This window comes from Furipterus horrens, unplaced genomic scaffold (genome assembly GCF_987537825.1).
Source record: "Furipterus horrens unplaced genomic scaffold, mFurHor1.1.pri manual_scaffold_11, whole genome shotgun sequence".
In the NCBI taxonomy this organism is placed as follows: domain Eukaryota; kingdom Metazoa; phylum Chordata; class Mammalia; order Chiroptera; family Furipteridae; genus Furipterus; species Furipterus horrens.
The window spans coordinates 63392608-63417554 of record NW_028327181.1 but is presented as its reverse complement, the minus strand read 5'-3'; the positions used below and the strand labels follow the sequence as shown (position 1 = coordinate 63417554).

The 24947-nt window shown below is 37.6% G+C and overlaps 1 protein-coding gene across 1 annotated transcript; it reads left to right on the top strand.

Moving 5' to 3' along the window:
* The first annotated feature begins 238 nt into the window (after positions 1–238).
* On the top strand, positions 239–23118 carry LOC149998008 (U3 small nucleolar RNA-associated protein 6 homolog). Its single transcript, XM_090292227.1, has 19 exons — positions 239–442; positions 1666–1750; positions 4858–4899; positions 5137–5229; positions 6120–6167; positions 6611–6674; positions 8047–8165; positions 11266–11343; positions 12090–12171; positions 12644–12725; positions 13573–13757; positions 14303–14378; positions 14737–14812; positions 17291–17470; positions 18293–18373; positions 18579–18688; positions 19482–19548; positions 21544–21616; positions 22526–23118. The coding sequence occupies exons 1-19, from the start codon at positions 351–353 to the stop codon at positions 22681–22683; spliced, it is 1791 nt and encodes a 596-aa protein (XP_090148353.1). The 5' UTR covers positions 239–350; the 3' UTR covers positions 22684–23118.
* Positions 23119–24947: the final 1829 nt, after the last annotated feature.

Sequence of the window (24947 nt, the reverse complement as noted above, 5' to 3'; positions counted from 1 at the left end):
CCGACGTCTAGCCTCGGGTGGATTTACCCCGCCTCACCCTAGCCCCGCCCTAGCCCCGCCCTAGCCCCGCCCAGCTCCGCCCTAGCCCCGCCCGTCCACTCCAGTCCACTGGAGCCCTCCTGTGCGGGAGGGTCCCTCGCTGCAATGCCACAATCAGCCCCAGGGAGGAGACCGCGGCCGCGGGGGCCAGAGGGCCTTCTCCGGCGGCGGAAGCGGAAAAGGCGGGACCTAGAGCTCACGTTACGCCAGCACGTGCGAGCGTTAGGGCTGGGTCTCCGGAATAGAAGGTGGGCGCTACAAGTGTGTGTTGGCTATTGGCAACCTCTCTGAGGTTCTAGAGTTTGGCCCTCATGGCGGAGATAATTCAGGAACGGATAGAAGATCGACTTCCCGAATTGGAACAGCTGGAACGCGTTGGACTGTTCAGTCATGCAGAGATTAAGTGAGCTGAGGAAGAGGAATGGCTGGGGAGGGCAGAGAGGAGGTTGCGGCGAGTGTGTGTGGCGGGGGCAGGGATGGGGAACCGCTTGAATTTTGTTTATTTTTCTTCACGCGGCGGAAGCTTATTTCTGATATTTGATGATGCCTAGAGTTAATTTCTCTTTATTGCAAAGTTATCCGTCCCACCAAACTTACTGACAGCTCTTCATTGGAGCCAGGTCTGGGGGCTATAAAGGTGATAAAACCAGGAACCCTTCCCATCAGGAGCTAAAGCGCCTTGTGTATGGTGGGGGAGACAGATGAATTAAGCGTTTTGACTGCAGTGTGGTGTACTCGCAGTTGTTTATAGTAGAGTGTACTGCTCTAGAGATACGAAGAGAGGGCCGAGGGGAGCCCCGGAGTAGATCAGTCTAACAAGACTTGAAGACGGGGACCATTTACTTCAGTTTCGTATTCTACCCTAGGGCTCAGTCAGCAGTATCTGGCACAGAGTTGGCATTCAGTAATTTGTTAAAGTTAAGTTTAATAGTTTTAAATGATTTTCCACCACTATTTCTTAATTTTACAATGACTGAATGTAGTAATGTGACTGGGATCCTTAAACATTGTTAATGAAACGCAACATATCTATGTGAAGTCTTAATAAGGACTCAGTAAATGTTATTGTTTTAATTAACTAGAGACAATTATCGGTCTTGCATATCTTGTATTAAATTCCCCTTATATGCACGTGTTGTGTGTTCATTCCTTAGCTAAATACAGTGAATCTTCTCCCATAAGTCCTTTGTAGATATAATAAATTTTTTTAGGTAGAGACAATGTAAAGTTTTTAAAAAAATTTTCATGTTGGAAACTCCAAAGCAAGAGGAATTTAAGAACTTATTAAAGTTTAAGTGACCTGAATTTGGAGGAATCTTTATTGATACTATATGTAAAAAATGTAAAGTACTTAAGATTATTTGCTTTGCTGGTGGGACTGTTAATCGTCCTGGCAATTGATTAAGGTAATTTTCATGAAAATTTTAAAATATTCTGATGCCTTTAAGAACACTGAAGTGGTCCTGTAAGAGAATATTTGGTTATGAAGAATAATTATTTGGGAATTATATGCTTTGGTAAATATATTTTAAATACATAAAAAAATTTAGAAACTTAACAAAAACCCCAAAGTTATTTAAGTCTTGTTTTTTGTAAGTGTTGCACTTTAATTGGCTTTCTCCTCAGGGCTATCATTAAGAAAGCTTCGAATCTCGAATACAAAATACAGCGAAGAGCTCTTTGTAAGGAAGACTTTGTCAATTATGTTCAAGTAAGTGAATAATTTCACTATCTTTTAATCTCACACATTTTAAATTAATAATAGAATGACCAGCTTGATGTCAATTTTCAACAAACTTCTGGAACTGGTCATTAGAAAGGTAACTTATGGACAAAAACAGGTGGTCTGGGAATAGCATTGCTCCATTAAGGCTTTATAGTCCTTGGCAAACTGAACTTATTTTTTCTTTTCTTTTATGGGGTTAATGGATCAGAGACTGCCAAAGACATATGTCAGGATTTCAGCAAGAGATTTGACAGACCACCTTGTGTGGGGAACAATAAAGGAGAGTGAGTTTGATGATAGTAGCTGGTTGGAAAGTTAATACTTAGGTGTCTGTAAGTCTGTCAGCTTAGAAAGAAGTATGCTGCAAGATTCTTCAGTCCTGTAAGTGAATGGAAGACTTGAGTGAAGGTAAAATACATGTGCTAGACCTATTTTCAGGTGGGAGAGAATGGCTTGTATGTTGGATGACAAAAGCAGGATTCATAAAGAACCCAATAACAAGATGGAATGTTTTAAGACTAAAGGCTCTAAGCTTAGGTTAAAAACAACTAACGATATAGGAAACCTGGTTAAGAGTCTTGTATTTGGAAGAAGTCCTAGGGCTCATAGTAGATTGCTTATTCAATGAGCATATTATGTCAAAAAATATAATCTAACTGATTACATGAACAAGGTAGCTGAGCGGAGAACATTGCAAACAGTAAGCACTCAGAAGATGCTGGTTTGAAAAAGACTGTTCTGCGCTTATCAGACCATGCCTGGCGCAGTGTTTGAGACTCAAGGCTACATTTTAAGAAGGACTCTGAGAGGTTGGTTGGAAGGCAGCCAGGATAGAAACCTCGTTCTAGGAGGAATTGTTGAAGAAAATAGAGATGTTTAACCTTGAGACTTAAGAAGTGGCAAATCATTTCACTCTTCAAATATTTAAAAGTTTTGTGTGGGTTAGATTAAAACCACGATTAAACACTCATATATATTACCACCCACCTCCCCCCACACTTGCACAGAACCATGTAAATTTGCTATAAGGTATAAGTGGCATTTTAAATCAATGAGTTACTGGTTACCTACATTAAAAAAAATTAGGTCTCTTCCTCACATAGTACACAAAAATAAATTCCTGCTGAATTGGCAAGCTAAATGTGGGGGAGGGACTTTAAATCTGCAAAAACTATGAAAGAATGATTTTAGGTAGGGGAAGAGTTATTAAATGAAACTGAGAAAAATTACTTGCCTGTTAAAAGTAAAAATCGCTGTGCAGACAAGATACCATAAATAATGTGAAAAGACAAGCCACAATATGGGAGAAAATTTTGGAATATGTAATTAAGATCTAGATTATATAAAGGTATACAAATCAAGAAGAAAATGACAAAAAACTAGAAAGAAGACGGAAAGAGCTGGAAAAATGTGAACATCCAATTTTCAAAGGGGAGACATCATTTGTTGGGCAATTTATGAAAAGCTGTTAGCCTCATTAGTAATCAGGTAAATATAGATTAAAACCAGGGTGCAGTACTACTTTATATCCATCATATTAGCAAATGTTTTTAAAGACTGATATTGTAAGTATATGATAGGCACAACTACTTGGAGAGCAACTTGGTAATATTCCATAAAGTTGAAAATACATCTACTCTGACCCAGCAATTTCATTCTTTTAGCCATAGAGTAAATATTGAGTACCTACTCTCTACATGGCACTGATTCAATCCAGTAGAGCTACAATAATAAATTAAGCAGACAAAAGTCATTGACGTGAAGAGCTTATGTATTAGTGGTGGATGTCTTATTAGTGGTGGATGTCAGTGTACACCCTGGAAAAGTTCCTGGATATGTCCACAAGACGATATGTACAGGAATATCAGTTATAACTTTTCGTAATAGAAAAATTGGAAACAAATATACATCACCAGAAAGGACAGGTAAATTGCACATTCATACAATGAAATACTGTGTAGCAGTTAAAATGAATGGACCGCAATTTCATGTGTCAGTAGGGATATATCTAAATTTGATGCTGAGTAAAAATATGCAAGATGGGTACAATATGATACCATTTATGTAAAGTTTGAAAGCATTCAAGACAGCATTTTAATAAAGTCCAAAGTCATGCTTGGGAGTGATAAACAGTTACATCAAGATAGTCATTTCCTCTGTGGAGGGAGAAGAGTGGAATCAGATGTGGTACATAGTCTTATTTGAATATTTTCTTTTAAATAAGATTTGAAGCAAATATAGCAAATGTAGACTTTGATGTAGCTAGCTACATGAGTATTCCATGTGCTTGAAATATTTCATTAAAGCATGCAATCTTGTGAGTTTCTGAGCTTTCAGCCTGTAATAATCTTTAAGCCAAGGCATGGAGAGGAATTGTATAGTAGTGGGTTTTAGAGAGCCTTAGAGGTTCTAAGCGGTTCTTTAGTGGAGAGTAGAGAGCCAATTATGCATTCTTTTTCAGCTGGTACAAACCTATTTGTTTTATTTGGTTGTGCATCAGCTAAACTTTTTGAAAGGTTAATTGCTAGAAGTTTAAATACACTGTTATAGACCAGGAAGTTAGCTTGATGTTATAAACCTTATGTCTTTTGATTTTAGTAAAATGCTTTCTTTGTAGCTAAGATGTTTATATGCTTGCTAATGTATGTACTGTATTTTTGAATTCTGCAAATGTAAGGTGAATTTTCAGTGAATGCTAGACATTTACTGTAGATTATGCTTTAAAAAAAATTTACTCATTTTTAGAGAGAGGAGAAGGGGGGGAGAAAGAGAGGGAGAGAAACATAGATCGGTGTGCAATGGCTACATCTGTAAATCAGCTGCCTCTCGTACGCCCCCAGCTAGGGATCTGGCTTTCAACCCAGGCATGTGCCCTGGTGGGGAATTGAACTGGTGACCTTTTGGTTTGCAGGCCTGCACTCAGTCCACTGAGCCACACCAGCCAGGGCAGATTATCCTTCTTCACAGCAAATTATGTTCTGTTTTATAATCTTAATTTTATTTACTTTATGATTTTAACTAAATGTATTTTCTGTGCATGTGAAAGGATATGATTTTCCTTGTTTTTCTCTTTTTTTCTTTTTCTTCCATAGTATGAAATTAATCTCTTGAACTTGATCCAGAGAAGGAGAACTGTAAGTAGATGATTTTCTGGAAGTTGGAAAAGTATATAGAATGAAATAGGATGGCTCTATAGCTAGATCTTGGGTTTGGGAAGCAGTTGGCATTGATGAATTGCAATGCTGGTGTATGCATAATAGATATTTGTAATTATTCGCTTTTTCTGTCATTACTGTTTAATGATCAGGTAGGAATGCCACTTTGGATAAATGTAATTAAACTGAGGCTTTGTTTTTTATGTTTATTTTTAGCGCATTGGGTATTCATTTAAGAAGGATGAGATTGAGAGTTCTATTGTACACCGGGTGCAGGGTGTCTTCCGACGTGCTTCAGCAAAGTGGAAAGTAAGTGATCAGAGCTTCCTTAACTCTTAAGAGATGTGAAGATATGTATTACGCATTTATGACTTGGATAGTCAAATGTATGGTTGTCTGTTCTTGTCTTTTGTGTCTCAATACGTACTCTTTTTATTTTAAAGATTTTATTTATTTTTAGAGAGAGGGGAAGGGAGGGAGAAAGAGAGGGTGAGGAACATCAGTGTGTGGTTTCCTATCCCATGCCCCCAACTGGGGGACCTGGCCCTCAACCCAGGCATGTGCCCTGACTGGGAATCGAATAGTGACCCTTTGGTTCTCAACCTGGCACTCAATCCATTGAGCCACAACAGCTGGGACTCAATACTTATTCTGACGATGATGTCATTACTTGAAACCACTTATCAAACCATTAAGAAAATTGATCTAATTACCTTATATTTATTCTGTGAGGATGGTGCTGAAAACTGGGTTTGCTACATAAGTAATGATCAGAAAATTGTCTGGGATTTGTTTGTATGTATCTAAAGTATACCAAAGTCTTGGCTGTGGATGATAAATGGTTAGAATAGGGGCAGTACCTTAGTAACTTGATTTTCTTCACATTTGGCTCTGGAACTGGGACATATTATATGGGAAGTACATTAGATTACTAGGAATGACAAATTTTGGGTTGCTTCCCTTGATCGAGGCCATGTACAAGCTGCATTGAACAAATTGGATAGACAACAGATTTTGTCTTGGAGCATGGTAGGGGGGAGTAGGGAACAGACTGAGTTATTGTGGTTAAGAGACCTAAGGCCTAATAGGCTGAGGGCTGTTGTAACACAGTAGATATTCTGAAATCTGCTTCTGTTTAGGTGTATGTGTTATATATAAAGTTCAAACTCAGGGAGCTTACTGCATTTCTTTTCTTGCAGGATGATGTTCAACTTTGGCTATCCTATGTAGTCTTTTGTAAGAAATGGGTGAGTATTTGGGGAGCTGTGTCATACTCCCTTTCCTTCTTTTGTTTAGTTGGCCTTTTAAGTCCCATGCTTGATTACTAAATTCTGAGTTTTCTTCAAAGGCGTAGGGTTAACAAATGGAAAAAGAACCCAAGGAGGCTGACTGTCAGAGTAACAACATTTGCATATCTGAATGAGTCGGTGGCTTTTACTTCAGTAGAAAAGAAAATTATCTTGATGTGTATTTTGTTCATTAAAGTTGAGAACTTTTTTGATATTTAGAATGTTTATATAGTGAGCTTTAGGTAGAAGAAAGCTGTGTCTGTATGTGTTTCTATGTCCCTGGCAGTAGCAGATCTTGCCCCACTGGATTTTACAGTTGGTAATGGTACGGGACAGATCACTTAGAGAGTAGTAACAGTGATTTGCTGTGTAGGAAGTGCAATTTTTCTTTTTCTTTTCAGGCTTCCAAACCTCAACTTAGCAGGGTATTCTCTGCCATGTTGGCCATTCATTCAAACAAGCCAGGTATGGTGAAATCCTTGTCAGTTCTTTTCCTACCTTTTAGGTAGACTCAATACTGTTTTGGAATTTACTTTGCTTCATAAACCTAAAAGAATTTATTTTGTGAACCTGAGCTTAGGCACTTGGCCTCAGCAGATTTGGTTCCTGAATAGCTGGTGTGTGTTCATCCCTGTCTATCATATACTAGTTAATGTGCCAGATATTATATGTGTGGGCATGTAGGAATGTGCTTCTGCTTCAGTTAATGCTTAAAGAAACTCTTTGGTCCTTTGAGGGACATTCTATTTGAAGGCAGTCATATGTAAGGGATTTCAGAAACTTAACAGGGGAAAAGATAAATGTAGATTTTACAAGAGTGCCTGGCACAGAGTAGGTGCTCATGTGTTGTAAGAGAAAGACTTCTCTTTGTGTATATTGTGTGAATGGCACATGATTTTACAGTGGAGGTGCTCCAGTGTCTTTTCTCAAGTATTCGGCTCAACCAGACATTTTACAATACAGAAGACTTATAGGCTACATTTGGCACCAGTTTATTCAGAAGACTGCAGCAGGACAGCTTTAAGTGCATTTCTTCAGGAGGATACTCTTAGCATCTCGGAGGCTAGTAACAGTTCAGGTGTGAGGGAAAGAGTGAGTAGAGGAGCCCCTCTGCCTTAGAAGACCTGGATGAGCATAGCTTCCAGGGATCCTAGGGAGGACCGTGCTCAATTTCAGGAATCACTTGCTCAAGAAAGCCCAAAGCAGTGGCCCTCTACCATTTATAGTCCTCCTCCTAGTCCTGATGTAGTTGCCAGTTGTAGGTCATTTTTACCAAAAACAATCACAATCTTGCCTAGTAACATAGCTCACCTTTATTAAGTTTCTAGGGAAATGGTTAGAATGCTAACTCAAGGTTAATTTCCCATGTAGAAGGACAAAAGATTTTTTTTTTAAAGTTTTTATTTCCAGTAGGTATAATAAAATTTTGTTTTTCAAATTGTGAGCCATTAAAAAAATTTATACGTTACTCTATAGAGAAAAGAGCAAAATAATTTTAGTTGATTGATTCTAAGATGCACAATTTTTTCCAGCATTTTAACACTTAAAATTTGTATGTGACTTAAAATGATGTTGACCTTAGATCTGATGAAACAGTAATAGGCACATAATAAGTACTTTCAGATGTTAACATTTACCTATTTCCTTTATGATACTCATGTAATTTTAGATAAAGCAACAGTATTTTACAGATAACTATTACAAATTTCTTCTCCCCATTTCCTTCCTCTTGATGGGATTAAGAAATTCTTTTAAGCATTAAAATTGGAGCATTGGCCTTTTTTTTGCCTGAGTTGATTAATTTATTAAAATGCAGTATGATGTTTTTCATTTATAGCTTTGTGGATTATGGCGGCCAAATGGGAAATGGAAGATCGCTTGTCTTCAGAAAGTGCAAGACAGCTTTTTCTTCGAGCTCTGCGCTTTCATCCCCAGTGCCCAAAACTTTATCAAGATGTGAGTGTGTGTGTACATAACATGGCAGAATGATGTCTCAGTTTGATCCTCTGGAAACACATATTCTTTAAGTGAAAAAAGACTTTGAATTGCAAAGGCTAGGAATTAGCAGGGAGCTGCTGTAGAAACGGGGCCAGGAAGGTATTTTTTGGCCAGTGGTAGGTTTTGACCATGTGCATCTTCCAGGTTCTTAGTGAGAGATTAGAACGCCTACCTGCCCATTACGGTTGGGAGGGGTAGGGAACTGGGCCTTCCCTTTTTTAAATTGGAGGGCCAGGGTTCAGCCATCTTCATACCGTTGTTCTAATTTTTTTCTTACTCCTTTGTCCCTTTCTCTTTCCCTCCTTTCCTTCCTTACCTTCCAGCCCTCCCTATACCCCATTTGGCTTCTCCGCTTTCCCCCTACCCCCCCAATTTTCTTCTCATTCTCTTTGTCTCTCTTTCTTGAGATAAGTACTTCTTTCCCCTCTTGGTAGACTTATTCCCCCGTGGAGGGGGTACACTAGAACATTGATGACCATACTTTTGCTGAAAGAAAACCAAGCAAATGCTGGAAATGGTGTATTACTGGAAACTACACCCTTTTTTCAGAATAAGGGAGAAATTGCTGTTTAGTCTTCAAATGAAAAGTTAAGCCTGTGTGCTGAGGGGAAAAAGATACGGGTTTTCATGCTAATTGGTATTATAGGTGTCCCAACCATATATTTGGTCAGGTAGTAATTTAACAATGTTTTATATTATTGTCTTGCATCCCTTTGTTTTTTTCATATTCTGTTAGACATTTCTTTGTTGGCTTTATTATTCTTATTGAGGAACTATTGTAAGACTCAATCCTCCTGTTGTTAGAGGGTTATTCTATACTGCTCTTATTTTATATGTTTTTTTTGGAGGCTTTCATGAATGCTTATATTTGTATTTTCCAAAATGGTAGTAGATTTATTGCTTTTTCTTATCAAAAGTAATTAGAACTTAGTTATTTTTTAAAAGATTTTATTTTATTTATTTATTTTTAAAGATTTTATTTTTATTTATTTTTAGAGAGAGGGGAAGGGAAAGAGAAGGAGGGAGAGAAACATCAGTGTGTGGATGCCTCTTGCACTCCCCCAACTGGGGACCTGGCCTGCAACCCAGGCATGTGCTCTGACTGGGAATAGAACTGGCAACCCTTTGGTTCTCAGGCTGGTGCTCAATCCACTGAGCCACACCAGTCAGGGCTATAATTTGTTTATTAAAAATAGTTCAGAAAAAACAGTTCATGAAAAAGTAACAGAAAAAGTACTTATATCTTATCATCCATACATTATGCCTATCACAAATATTTAAAACAGGTTTTATTTCTGAAAAGTGGGATTCTACTATGTATTATTGTATTCTGTATTTTTACCTAATACAGCATGAATATAGTTCCATGTTTGTATGTATTGATCTATAATATAATGATGGTGTTCAAACTTGGTCTTCTTTCAATCTTAAATTACTGAGGAACTCAAAGTTCTTTTGTTTATATGGGTTATAGCTATAAGTTTTTATTTTATTGAAAATTAAAACCAAGAAATTAAAAATACTTATTTAAAAATAATAAACTCATGATTTGTTAATGTAGATTAGTTATTTTTAAATGAAAGTTGCTCTTCTAAAACAGTTTAAAAAGAATGGCATTATTACACATTTTTGTTAATCTCTTGAATATCTGACTTAATAGAGGACAGCTGGATTCTCAGATCTCCTTTTGTTAAAATTATTGTTTATTGATTTGAGAGGGTGAGAGGCATTGATTTGTTATTCCACATACTCATGTGTTCATTGGTTGCTTCTTGCATGTGCTCTGACCAGTGATTGAACATGCAACCTTAGTGTATCAGGACGGTGTTCTAATCAACTGAGCTGCTTGGCCAGGGCCTCAGATCTCCTTTTGCATTCAGTATGGGTGATAGGACCCATCATAGAGCCTCTGAAAAACTTTAAACTCTTAACAAGAGCAAAGACTCTTGTTAGTATTATTATGCAAGTAATTTTGACCTTGCCGACCCCCTGAAGGGGTGTCAAGAACCCCTGTGTAGCCCCAAGTCACATTTTGAGAAACTGATGAACATTATCTGTTCTAATAGTCACATTTAAAAAAAAAACCCTAAGTATTTTTACTTAACACTAGCAAAGTAAGGTGTTTGTAGAAAATCTTGGAGAAAAAAATCAGAAAAGCAAAAGCCCTGAGAGGGAATAAGTTTGATTGAGGACAAATGTTATTAATAATATGGTACATTTTTTTTCCTGTGCAAAATTTTTCACATAGTGATAATTGTGTGATATGAAAATTTGTAGCAAGCTTTTTAAAAAAAATTCCTCACCTGAGGACATTGATTATTGATTTTTAGAGATGGGGGGAAGAGAGGGAGAGACACATAGCTGAGAGAGAGGTAGACCGATCGGTTGCCTCTCGTATGTGCCCCAGCTGGGGACTGAACCTGCAGCCTACGTATGTGCCCCAACCAGGAATCAAACCTGTGAACCCTTCGGTTCATTGGGTGATGCTCCAACCAACTGAGCCACACCAGCCAGGGCTAAGTACTTTTTAAAACCATGTCATTTTAATATGTCTTATAACAGAGAATTCAGAGTATTAAAACTTATGGATAAGTCATCTTTACAGTACATGTTAATCATGCATTAGTTTTGCTTTATATACCTGATATTACATATTTACCATAGATTTTTACTTCAAAATAATTATGGATTCCCAGGAAGTTAGAAACATAATACAGTGAGGTCCTGTGTACCATTTACTCAGTTTTCCCTGATGGTTACATTTTATAAAATTACAGTATAATATCAAAGCCAGGAAATTAACATTGGTATAAAGTGCATATGGTTCTGTTTTTTTCCACATGTGTAGATTTGTGTAGCCACTGCAATAAAAATATAGAAATGTTCCATGATCACAGAGATCTCCCTTCTTGTCAGTGTCAGCTAGTTTCATAACAAATATACCACTCCCCCCCCAACTTCCAGATCCAGTAATTATGGGTAAAAAATGGCATCTTATGTGTTTCTGATTTAAAAAACTATCTCCCAAGCTTTTCAGTTCATCTTTTCCCTTCTGTAGTACTTTAGGATGGAGCTGATGCATGCTGAGAAATTGAGGAAGGAAAAGCAAGAGTTTGAAAAAGCCAAAATGAATATGGTAAGATCCTAATATATTGTCACTTATTAATGTATAGTGCTTTGAGTCTGCTTAGGAGTAAGAGAAACTCTTTACATAGTTTTCTTTCCAATTTAATGCTATATTTTGAGACTTTAAGATGAGTCTAGAGTTGACTTAATAAAATGGGCTTAGAAATAAAATGGAATTTGTGCTTTAGAAGTAGACATTTGGACTAATTGAAGTGGTTCTCAAAATTATTACTGATGGAATGGTCAAATGCTACTCTTTTATGCTTTTATGATTTCATGAAATGACTTATTAATGGGTTGAAGGAGTTGGAGATAGGTGGGGAATTCTAGTCTTATTTATATAATTTTTTATGTGACGGAATAGTTTAAAAAAAAGTTTTAGAATGTTAGAACTGAAAAAGCAACTTTGCTTTCATCTGTTACTGTGGTTTCCAGTTCTGAAATTTTTTATACAAATGAAGTTGTACACAGAAGGGTCAACAGGGCATGTGAAAGTTGACCTATTTTGGTCGAAATGGAGAGTGAGATCTTAAGCAGAGTGATCCTGCTACCACTCCAGGAGCCCGAGAGAACAGAGTTTGAAGATCAGTGGTCTTGTTCAAGTACGCACTTTGCAAGTGAGGGAACTGGCCCAGAGAGAGACGGGATTTGCCAGAGGTCGTATGGCAGCACCATAGGACTGTTCATATTTACCCTAGTGCTTTTTCTACTTACGGACACTACTTGCTAAGTTATGTGCAATGCGACACTCTTTAGGAAAATCTTGATTATCCTGAAGAACTCCTTACAGGCGAGTTGGCACGGATCATCTATAAAAATTCTGTAAGCATAATTAAAGGTAGGTATTTTTTGAAAACTTATTTATGATGGGAAAGTGAAACAATCTCTTTATAATGAAGAAGACCTTTAGCTAGTTATGAAAATATGTTAGAAATTCCATTAGAATGTGTATAAAACTTGGATTATAGAAATAATATCCTATTTCTTTCAGAAGGCTTTTTGCCCCTTAGGATATACTTGAACATTTCAATAAGTTTTTATTTAGTACTTAATTGCTGTGGGGAATTGAAAAGAAATAGATGAGTTAATACATTCCTTTATGCCTTTAAGAAGTTTAGACTAAAAGCTACAAGTACTTAGGAATACTCCAAAATATTTGTTTTGTTTGTGTAATGGGACTGTGGGTGATTTTTTTGTTCTTTGTTCTATTAATCAAAACAAATAAACTACAGTACATCAAGAAGGCGGTACTTTCAGAGTAAAGTGATACTTGAGAGTCTTACTCCCCTCTCCCACTTAAAAAATTTTAGGTGCAGAGTTTCATGTGTCACTGCTTTCAATTGCACAGCTATTTGACTTTGCCAAAGATCTGCAAAGAGAAATTTATGAAGAGTAAGTAAAATATTGGAAAGGTGAATGTGGCCGTTTCTTATTTTGTGGTAAGGGTTTGAGGTTGGGTATTTAGAAAGTGGGAAAGAAAATACCCCACTAAATCCTTGGAGGAAAGCTAAGTTTTAGGGCCATTGTATCATAGTAAATCCTATTTAAAATATATTCCTGGAAAAGTTGACTCACTTAATGGCTTTCCTTGGAAAATGGTTTGCCTTTATTCAACAAATAGTACATCTTACAGCTTTTATAAAAATCTGTATTTCTGCTTTGCTGGCATGTCTTTTGTCCATAAACTAAGAGTTGTACTCATGAATGTTTAAGTTGAGTGCTGCAGGTGATTTCATACTTTAATGTCTGATTCCATAGTTTGAAAATTAGTTGCAGCCTACCTGTGGGTACTTCACTCTTAGGTAGTACCCCTTACTTTCACAGGAGATAAAATAGGACTTGAATCCATTTTCTCTTTTGACATCTTCAGGGTTTTGGTAGAAGATTAGGTTGTTGCTTTTTCTCTGCCTTTATTATAGAAATGGAAGAGCCTGGATAGAATAAATTTCTCCAGGGCTCAAGGAGGATTGTCTCGTCACACCTCCCTGCTGATTTGATTTGAAAGTTAACATTTGTGAATGATTTCTGGAACATTCTGAAACCTAATAAATGTGTGACAACTCTGATCCATAGACAAAAAGTATACAGTGTGTGTGAGGATATCTGAAGAGCCTGTTCATGGTAATGGAGTTGTTCGAGGGTGTTCTGGGTACATTTTTAGAGCATAGGGAACTGCCTCTGTTTGATATTCTGATTTAGTCTTGTGCCGTACGTCTCACGCCTGCACTCTGCTTTTCAGCCTGCAGGCTATGCACACAGATGACCCTCTCACTTGGGATTACGTGGCGCGGCGGGAATTAGAGCTCCCCTCGCAGCCAGGGGCAGAGCCACCCGTGACAAAACAAGCCAGAGCGGAGGAGGTGGGCCGGCGGGAGGAGCGGGGCTGTGCTGTGTACGAAGAGGCGGTGAAGACTCTCCCTACAGGTAGACTGCACCTCACCGTGGTGTGGGATAGAAGCAATAGTGTTTGTGAACGTGAAGCTGAAGCTCCCGTTCCCGTGACTGAGATCGGCTTCAGGAACCCGTCTGGTAGTTTACAGTGCGCCTGGCTTCCCAGCGTGCTCTTTCTGGGTGGTGGAAGATGGGCCTTTTATGACCTTCCTGGATAGTAGTGGTATATATGTGTTCATTTATTTATGGGAAATGATACCTAGGAGGATTGTTTAATTATAATTCCTTAATTATCTTCTGATATAGATTTACTTTCTAATTTTGTAATATTGGAGTATTAAGGTAGAGGGGATATACAACATGGATGGGCTTTTCATTTTTATATTTATATCATTACTCAGTTGTTTTTCCCCCAGTATTTGATATGGTTTATTGGCTGTAATCAGAATAACTTTTTTTTTTAAAACCAGTTAGTTTAAACTCTTTTTTCAGAGGAGTTCTCCCTTAAAAGATGCATGATGATCATTCAACTAAGAGAATTGGTGATCTGATCTGTGTGATCTTTCTGGCTTTTTCAGAGGCCATGTGGAAGTGTTACATCAACTTCTGCTTGGAAAGGTTTGCTAAGAAGACAAATAGTCCCTCAGAAGAAAGGTAAGGGCATGGCTGTAGTGGCTGACTAGAAAATGACTGTCTTTTGAAAGAAGGACAGACTCTTTTGGGGCCTGGGGCAGCTTCCGAGAACTTCATGCTTAATTGCTTTCTCCTTGAGTCACCTGTCATTTTGAAGGTCTGAGTCTGCTGTGCCCTTACACTGGCCACTGGGCTGGGAGGTGCTCTCTCCCTGGGCTGTGCGTGGTGTGGCTGTGTAACTCCTTTAATCATAAGTGAAGCCACCTCAGCCCCTGCCCTCAGTTCTCAGAAATGTGCAAAGTGCTTTTGTTCCTGTCAGAGGCCAAAGACCCTTTTGGGGGTCTTTGTAATGACCTGAGGCGTTTTTCTGATTTCAGAGGCTGGAAAGAACCATGACTGCATTCAGGAAGGCACATGAACTCAGACTTCTACCAGAATTCCTATACAAGCAGTGGGTAAGGATATGAACACATTCACTGTCAATTAACGTACTTAATTCTAATTGGTTCATGTTGGTAGCATGTGTTTTTATACATGTAGTTATGTGACTAAGGCCATTTGGAAGTTTGGTGTGATAGCTATAGAGAGTATTTACATTTGGCTGTCAGTATTTGGCATATGTCAAAAGTGAAATCTGTACCAGTAAAGAGAAGAATGTTATGTATCAGAAAACACTCACAACAAGGAGTTACAATTTGGCTTTATTTTGTTTGTCCACGCTTCCATTTTTTACTGAACATCCCTTTCCTGAGTTTTCAATCTAAATGCCCGGCCCAGACTAACCATTGGTACAGTGAAAACAAGTTAGATGTATTCCTTGTGTTTCAGAAGCTGACATTTTAGTAAGAGGCATGTTGATCCATCCCTACCTCTGGGGTGGGTAAGGATTGTGATAAGAGACCAGAGTAGTGTCCTGTGGAAGATATAATATAGTTCTAGAACAGGTTTTGCCACTTAATAGCTTGGTGACTTGGGCAAATCACTTAACCTTTCTGAGTTTGTTTACTTAACTTTAAAATAGTGATAGTGAGCCTTGTTTTTGCCATGTCACAGAGTTGAGAGTATAACAGGATAACGGATGTGTTAGTGTATTTAAATACCTTTGTAGGGCTAACAGGGACAAAGATCTTTATGTTATCTAGTGCCTTTAACTTGTATAACTCCTGATTCATATCATTATACAATTTTTATGTAATTACAACTAATGTTTTGCCATTTTGTATTTTATTTTATATTAACATTTAAAAATAATTTTTAGCCCCGACCAGTGTGGCTCAATTGGTTGGGCATCGTCCTGCAAACCAAAAGGTTGCTGGTTCCATTCCTGGTCAGGGCACACACCTGGGTTGTGGGTTTGGTCCCTGGTCAGGATGCATTCGAGAGGCAACTGATTGGTGTTTCTCTCTCACATCAATGTTTCTTTCTCTCCCTTTATGTCTCCCTTCTCTTCTCTCTAAGATAAATAAAATCTTCTAAAAACATTAAAAAATACTTCTTACATATAGTCATGCATATCCTGTATACTAGTTGATTACATTATACCACTACTGAGGTCCCCTTCTCCCACTATGGCATCTGTCTATCCAAAATCCCAGACCTAGGTGAGTTCAGCTGCCCTCGTTTGAGTTACTGAATGCTGGCAAGACAGTCACATGCCGTATATCCAGATGTGCTTTGCTTTGAGTATTGTCTAGGCAGTCCTGCTCTCTGTCCATTATTGCTTATTTTGCCATTCACCACTCTGGCTATTTGAAACATCCTCTGCTCTCCAAATCTCTCATGTTGCCCTTCTGAACTCTACCACCTAATCACTCATTTGGTGACTTTAATGAGAGTTCCTCAACATGCTGCCGCTGAACTTAAGAAGCTTTGCTGATTCTTACATCCATTTTCTCCAGATTAATTGCCACAGAGTGATCTTTCAAAATTGATTATCAGATTATTCTGTGACTGGTCACTGTCCTTTGGATAAAGCTGCTCAGTCTCATTAATTTGGCCCCTGCCTGTGTTTCTAGCCTCATCTACCAGTTCTCCAGCTTATATTCTTCCCTGCCAGCCGTTCTGAACTTTGATTTCCTTTTGCATCCCAGCTATCACCTGCAGTCTCTTGTACATACTGGTTAGGATCTCTGATTTCACTTGACTGATGCCTGCTCTTTCTTAAGCCTAAATGGTGCTTCCTTTTTTGGAGTCCTTTCTCATCACTGCCACCTTGTTGGGTGCTCTTGCTTTGTACTCCGATGCCTTTTCTGTCATGGCAGATATTAAGATGGCTGGACTGGAGACTGGGTGGTAGATAGTATGTAATACAAATGCTTATTGAATGAATAGATTGTACACTGTCATTTATTTGCTGTTCCACAATTTCATAATTAGGTTTCTTTTTTTTTCCCTTCTGTTAAGATAGTGTGGATACAGGCATTTTGAACAGATGAGATTTTCTTCTGTTCATGTACTTGTTGGGTCATATTTGTTAAAAAACAATCCTCAAGTTTAAGTTATGACGCTTTTATGATTCTTGCTACATAATGCCAAATTATACTTCAGAGAAATTGTACAAGTTTATAGTGTGCCCACCTCTGAGTGAATAAACTTGTTTCCTTACCAACCCACAAATACTGATTTTATCTTTACTGATTTTTATATTCTGTTTAGTGGGTATGAGTTTTAGTATACTGTAGGAAACTATTTTATTAAAAACTAAATTTTCAGTCGAAATGATTTAGGCCCTCTACTTTTTACCTCTTTCCTATTTTTTGATACCCCTTGGAAGTAGGAGCAGGGAATGGAGGAGGAATTCCAAATTGTGCACTTTGTGCCTGTTTGATAGCCATGGTGAAAGGCCATTGAAATGATGGCCTCATTTGTCCCCCATTATACAGATAATATAGCTTTCAGTAGTTAATTTTCCAGTGATCCCTTGTCTTACCTAGATTGAGTTGCTGTTGCATCAAGACTTCCTCGAGGAAGCTCTGCAGGTGGCAGTAGCTGGGATTGAGCTGTTTAGAGACTCGGTGATGATGTGGCAGATGAAGCTGCAGGTGCTGATTGAAGCCAAGAGCCCGGATGTAGCCATGCTTTTTGAAGAAGCCTTTGTGCACCTGAAGCCCCAGGTCTGTGAGTTGGGTCTTGTGTATTTCACTGTTTGGGAAACCATTTAAGACTGTCAGCGAAAGCTTATTTGGAGCGTACTTGTCTGATGAGAGCTGGCCCTCGAGTGCGTTTGTGCTGATGGCTTAGGGGTTGGAGTAGAAGAACTTAGTTCCATTTAATGACCCATTTCTAATTCTTTTTTTGAAAATTGACTAATTATATAAAATTTTATATCCCATCTAGATATCTTACGAGTGAGAAATATTAATAGAATATTCTCACTTGCTTCCAAAGCTAAACTTAAGCCTGATTTTTAAACACACACGTATTTCTGAACCTTAAAGTTGAAAAGACTAAACCTTAAAGTTTTGCTGTGAATCTTCTATATTAGTATGAAAAAAGTATTCCAGAAGTTAAAGCAGGAAAAATAAGTCTTAATTATTTTACAGCTTGTGTGTGCCTCTGAGACACACATGAGTGAAGATCAGGGAGTTCAGCCTGAATAGTTAGTACTTGTGTTGTGGGTCCTAAACAGCAGGGACGTTAGCTGGGTAGTCCTGGGTCTGACTAGCTATGGGTTGTTAATTGCTTAATTAATTAGCAGGTAATTGATGATGTTAACTGTAGGCAGCATTCCCCAGCATAAGGGAACTAGCATTGACAGGACTTGGTCAGAAGGCTGTGTTCTTGCGTGTCATTTCTGTTGGGCACAGTGTGGACAGACTGGGAATGAATCCGTATTTTATGTATTGATTATCTTAGGATGAACCTGTCTTTATAGTGATTAGTTTTCAGACTGTAGTGCTAAGCTGCCATTTTCTAACTTATTCTTTTGTGAGCAGGTTTGTCTGCCATTGTGGATTTCTTGGGCAGAGTGGAGTGAAGGTGCCAACAGCCAAGAAGACACCGAAGCCATCTATAAGGTGTGGGCCCGGTGTTCTCTAAGTCTTGTAGGGTGTGGGGAAGGAGCAGGCAGCTTTACTAGTTGGCTAGCTTCAGGCTTATTTCTGTAGCAGCTATTCCTAAAAGCACTGTTAATTGAGCAGCCTGGGATGATTCTGGGAAAATTTGTTTTGATATTTATAAATCTCCTCACACAGCTTGTGTCTTTTTTCTTTTTAATTATAGAAAGCTATTCTAGCTGTCAAGGGTGCTGACTCAGTCACTCTGAAGGATAAGTACCTGGATTGGGCTTATCGAAGTGGTGGCTACAAAAAGACCAGAGCTGTGTTTAAAAGGTACTCACAGATGTTCATAACTGTTACTGTTCTCTCCACTCTGCTCAGCTCCTCATACCCAGGTTTTATGTATCACAGATAGGATCTGAGGAAGTAATCTAAGAGACTTTTTCAAGAAGTTTCATTTTTCTTTTTTGGAACAGTAAAAGCAGTTTATACCTATTTTGGAAAATTAAAAAAAGATAACTAATAATTCATTGTAATCCCATCATTGAGGAAAAACCATGTTGATACATTATATTAAAATTTGTCTTTCACATATGTGAGATTATCCTATAATCATATTTTGTTTATCACTTCTGTTGGTGAACATTAAGACTGGCCTTTTCTCTATTGGCAATAATTTTTCATTAACATCATTTATTAAAATAGCTGTATGATATGCCCCTCTGTAGATGTGTAGTAACTTATTTGGCACAGTAATACTGCTTTGATGAACATTTCTACACAAATATTTATCCACATTGGGAATTTTTTCCCTAGAATATATTCTTAGCAGTGGAATTATTTGTCTCCTTCAAAAGACCTTGAGATATAGTAGAAGAGGGAACTTAGACTCTGAAAGTGAGAAAGAACAGGAGGAAAACAGGATGGGAAAGGATTTGGGGTGGTGAAGAGTGTCATCGGCGTTTGAAAGCGTTGAAAGGACTGATGGCAGGCCCGGTCCTTGCACAGCCTGCAGGCGGGCTTTATTAAACCGCGCTTTGTGGAGGCGCCGGCGCGGGTATCATGTCCACGGCGTGTCAGAGGCTTTCTGTCACGGAGGAAGGTAACAGTTGCCCCCTCTTTCTAGTTTACAGGAAAGCCGTCCATTTTCAGTTGATTTTTTCAGGAAGATGATCCAATTTGAAAAGGAGCAAGTAAGTGTCCTATCTGTGCATTTCTTGTCTGGGAAAAAGTATTGGTTGTTACTAATTTATGGTGGCATTTTGATGTTTAGAAAGCTCTCATTTTAATACCAGATAAATTTCTGGTCCCTTTGTGTAATTCTTTTTTTCACGGAGATGGTTTAGGAATGGTAATCAAGCAAAGAAGAGGAAGTGCCAGTCTGGAAAATAGAAAAGTTAGATTTCACCTCTTATAGGAAGCCCTCCTTGCCAGGCTGGGTGAGAAACTCGCTCCTGCCTCCACAGCATCCTGCCTGTCTCTTGTGTTGGGCTGTGAGGTAGAGTAGGCACTCAGTAAATGTTTCTGGTATGGGTAACGACATGTGAACGAGGAAAATGCATGAAATCCATATGTATCTGTAATCCCATCATAGGAACACAACTAACCATGTTTCTTTTTCCTTTTATTTTCTTTAACTTTTTGTTTTCTTATATGCACACAGTTTTGTACTATTTTATTTCTGACTTCTGTGCTGTATATAGAAGTTCTCTTTTTAACTTTTTTTGTAAACAGATTTTCTGTGTTTTTACATGGTTATCATTTTTAATGGTTGTAGTGTTAAAACCATAATTTTCCTATTCCATTACATATAGGTTGTTTCCAGATTTTTGATAATGAAAACAAAGAGTGTTGCTAGCATTTTGTTTATATAGCTTTTTTTCTCTTTTGATTATCTTCTTGAGATAAATTTCTAGGACTGGAGAAACTAATTTTTTATGGTTGTTTATATATTGCCAGATAGTTCTCCAAAAGAATTATACTTATGCATAGTGATAATCACACCTTCTCAAAGTATTCAGTTTTGCTTTTTCTTCTTTATTTTGGCCTTTTGATTGGTGTTTATTATTTTTATTTGAATTTGGAAAAATTAGAGGTTGAACTCTTGTTTTCTTAGTTTTGATCATTGTGTGGGTCAATTATCTGTTCTTATCCTATAGTATAAGAGGTAGTATAGAATAATAATTAATAGCTAGGCTTTGGGTTGATAACATAATAGTTTTGTGCCTTGGGCTAGTCACTTAATTCCAGGCCTTGGCATCCTCATCCGGAAAGGAGGTCGTAATACTTTGCAGGGGCGCGAGGGTTGTAAGGCAAAGAGCTTATTGGACAGAGAGGAGTTTGCCCAGTGCCATGCACATTGTGAGCCCTTAGAAAAGTGTGGTTCTGATTTTCATGCATGCTTAAGATAGGAGGTTAAATTGACTTTCTATAAAATAATAGTGTCAGTGAAGAGAAATTTGAACGAGGAACTAGTTATTTGACTATACAAAAGGATTTATAAACTGAAGATGTTAATCTGCTTTGAAAATGAAAAAGGATGCATTTAAGTGGAAGTAGAGGTAAAGAATTAACATTTCTTGACTATGAAGTTAGTACCAGCTATTTGGCTAGGTGTATAATTAATCAGCATTTTAATTTAATCTTTGCAGTTACTCTGAAAAATCATTATCCTTATTTTATGGGTTATGAAGCTTTTAAGATCAGAGGGTTTAAAAAATTCGCTGAAGGTCATATAACTAGTATTTATATATACTTTGGCATGATATAAAAAGTTTTAAGGTGGATATAGCTACTATGTGCTAGAGTCCAGATATTTCAAAAGAAAGAAGTCCCTAGCTGTAGGGAGTAAAACTGTCTCCATTTATTTATTTCAATAGTACTCCTCCCTTTGGGCTTTCAGATACACTTTTCTGTGAAGCTGCCCATGTTCCTCCAACTGAGAATTGATTATGCTTTTTATATGCTACCATATAGCAAAGTGCTTTTTATCACTGTTTAGCATTTACTTGGCTCTGGATGTAAATGCATATAACTTTTCTCTGGGTAAGTTGAAAGCCAGGCTGTGCTCATCTTAAGCCACACCCTCCTCTCCTTCAAATACCTGCTTAACAGTGGTTGAAATGAATTTGTTACATTGTAAATTAAGGTTTTTGAGGCAAGATTGTCTGATTATTTATTTTTGATAGGAACCCTGCAAGATGCCAAACTTAAGAGAATATTATGAGAGGGCTTTGAGAGAGTTTGGATCTGTAGATTCTGGTAAGTAAACTTAAGTTATAGACACACAAGTCTGTATGTGTGGTCTGTAACCTATCAGTATGGTTAGAAGAGTGTTTCTTAACTCTTCTGGGTCATAGTTGTCTTTGAGAATAAAACTTGCATTTCCCCCCTGCTTCTTCCCTCATTTTGGGCACAAATACTTGCAGATATAATTTTATTTCAAATTTCAAATACACAAGCTCAAGAGTCCATGGGTCTTGCATTAACTCTGGCTTAGAGAAAGATTTGCTTGGTTTGGTTCTCTTTAAAAAATGTATTTTTAAGGGAAAGGTTAATAATGTAGGTCAGAACAAAAAGGAGTGGGAATCACAGTAAAGGGGTAGTGTCAGGCTAATCGACATCAGTTGTCATTGGCTGTTGCTACATTGTCCTCGTTTATAGGACTGGTGAAACGTACTTCTGGGTGTAGGTATGTCACGTGACACCTGACATGTGTAGTTGTTTAACTCACATTTAAAAAGATACATTAGTTCTTAAGAGGTTTCAACAGACCTTCTGATGGAGTGCATGAAAATAGCATTTTTACTAACCCAAACAAGTTTTGGTAATGAGGTTATAGTGAGCTCATTGAGGTCAGTATCACCCTGAAAGAGATTCAGCAAAATCCTGCCTTTAAAATATTTAGTATATTTGAGGTTGTCAGATATATAGACTATATCATCATTAAAGTGAAGTTTAATACTTTTAAAAAATAGTTTTTATATACCGTAGTGTAAAGATGATGAGAGGTATTGTTTCACATAGGGTTCTGTGGAAATAACAAGAAGTTAAGTTTATTAACTTTATTAACTTGTGTTGAATTTGTATTAAATAATTAAGTTTACCTAATAAAGCCTCATCAGTTATCTAATTGTATGTTTATGGTCATTTTTTTTGTTCCCTTGAAAGATCTTTGGATGGATTACATCAAAGAAGAATTGAACCACCCCCTTGGCAGACCTGAGAACTGCGGACAGATATATTGGCGAGCCATGAAAATGTTGCAGGGAGAGTCAGCAGATATGTTTGTAGCTAAACATGCTATGCATCAAGCGGGCCATTTGTGAAAGGAGTAAGACCATAGCTAGCTTTGTGAAATAGTGTTGTAAGCCCTCTGGGAAGGTTTGTGTTACGAGTTCATCTGCAATTTGCAGACGAGATTTTGAGACCTGTTTTAATTGTGTTACTATGTTAATCTTTAATTCCAGAAACAAGAACTGCTATTTTGTGGCCAGAGGCTATTTTGTGTTGAGGCTGGATCTACTGTAGGTCCTAAGTGTTTTCCAAAATATGTGGAAACTGTACAACTGAATTTCTTTTATTACCCCAGGTTAGGAGTGAATCACTCTAATCTAGACCTAGGGGCCAGATGAAATGGAGGAGAAAGTACAGTTCTGTTTGTTTATTCTCTCCTTATTAGAAACGTATATATGGTATGTATTTGTTGTAGAAAATATGGTGAGAATAGAGTAATGAAAATAAAATAAAAGCATTCTATAATATCATTTGTAATTAAACCCAGTAATTTGGTGTTTTTTTTTAAAATCAGAATTGGACTTATCCTATTAGATCATTTACTTATTCATGCATTGAATGCCCATCATAAGGCAGGAAAGAAGGGAAGTCTTTGGGATGGAGATAGGGGTGAGAGTAACGGAGCTGGGTGTCCTGAGAGCTGGCTGAAACAGCAGAGAAGGATGCTGGGTATTGGGGGAAAAGTTATCCTTTAAGGAGATTAAGACATTGTCAAAAGTGTCGTCTATCTCTGGGACTGAGCTACAGAGAAATATTTACAGTGGGAATGAAACTGGAAAAGTTTGTGCTGCCTGTCACTACCAGAACCAATAAGTAGAGACAAGGATTGAATCTTCATGGGTGCTTTATTTAGATGCTGGTGATCTGGGAAGATAACAGGTTATATGTCCGAAAAACCATCTTCACATCTCATCTCAACCTGACCTTTTTCTGAGGAGAAGAAAAGGGCAGGTAAGGAGTTTGGAAAAAGGTTAATCAGATAAGAGTTGCAGTCCAGCTAGATTTTCCTAGCATTTCTTCGTCTGCTGACCAGTAGTTCTTTATCTGCCTCACAGGTCACAGGCATTTGCTCCCAGGAACACAAGGGCTCAGATACCCCATTGCTTGCTGACCCCCGGGAGCACAAAGGTTGAATTGTTTGTCAACCTCCTGGAGTCACGTGGGTCATGTATTTCAGTTCCTGGAATAACAGCTTTGCACATGCATCAATCACTTAGGTCTATCAACTGTAACTGAAGCTAAAATCTTTACCTCTTCAGTTCCCCTATCAGGAAGATCCAGCAACCAAAGAAAGGTGGGCAGGGGTAGGGAGTAGTTTAGAGCTGCAGAGAAGGGCTTCAGAGGCATTGGTGGAGGGTGGATGGCTTGGAGCAGGGAAGGGCATTCTGGGAACAGGGCAGGCCATTATTTGAATTTTATATCCTTTAACTTAATGTTATGATGTCACTGGGAAAAGTATTCAGTACAGTTCACTTATTTCACTTAATGTTATTTTTTCACATCATTAAAATAGCCTTAAAAACATTTCATTCATAGCATTCTATTGTATAGATGAGCCATGACTTACTTTATTAATCCCCTATGGTTGGACCTTGTCATTTCTCATTTTTTTCTTATTATAAGTGTTGTTGATGAAGATTTTTATAAATCTTTATTTATATCCCTGGTTATTTTTTAAGGAGATTGACATCTGACAGAATTATTGGATTAAAGGATATAACTTATTAAATGAATGTTGATATATAGTGCCAATTTGCAATGTATGAAAATACTTTCAAGCAATGTACGATAATGTCAGCACCCTTAGGTACAGTGGATATTTTTAATTTTTATCATTTTAATAGGTAAAAATGGTATATCATTGTTTTGTGCATTTCTTTGACATTAATGAAATTAAAGTGTTTTTCCTGGTTCTCTATTTTTTTCATGTTTGACAGTTTTTAAAAACTTCTTACTAATTTATGAGTTTTTAATATATTAAGAATATTAATCTTTAGGTTGTCTCTCCTTTATTGCAAATTTACCCTAGTTGGTTTTTCTTTACTTTTTTTTCTTTCTCTTTTTTTCTTTTCCTGCATGATTTCTACTTTTGATAACCCTTTTTCGTGCCAAGTACAACTCAGATTTTTCCCTTCAACACCATTTGTGGCCATTTTTCTTTCTGCTGATTTGTAATAATACCTTCATATTAAATATCTATGAATATTAGAGTCTGTTTTAGGGCATTTTTATTTTGAGCTTTTGTACTCTAAATGTTTACTTGTCATTTGTTTTAAAATAAGAAAAATTTCCTTTT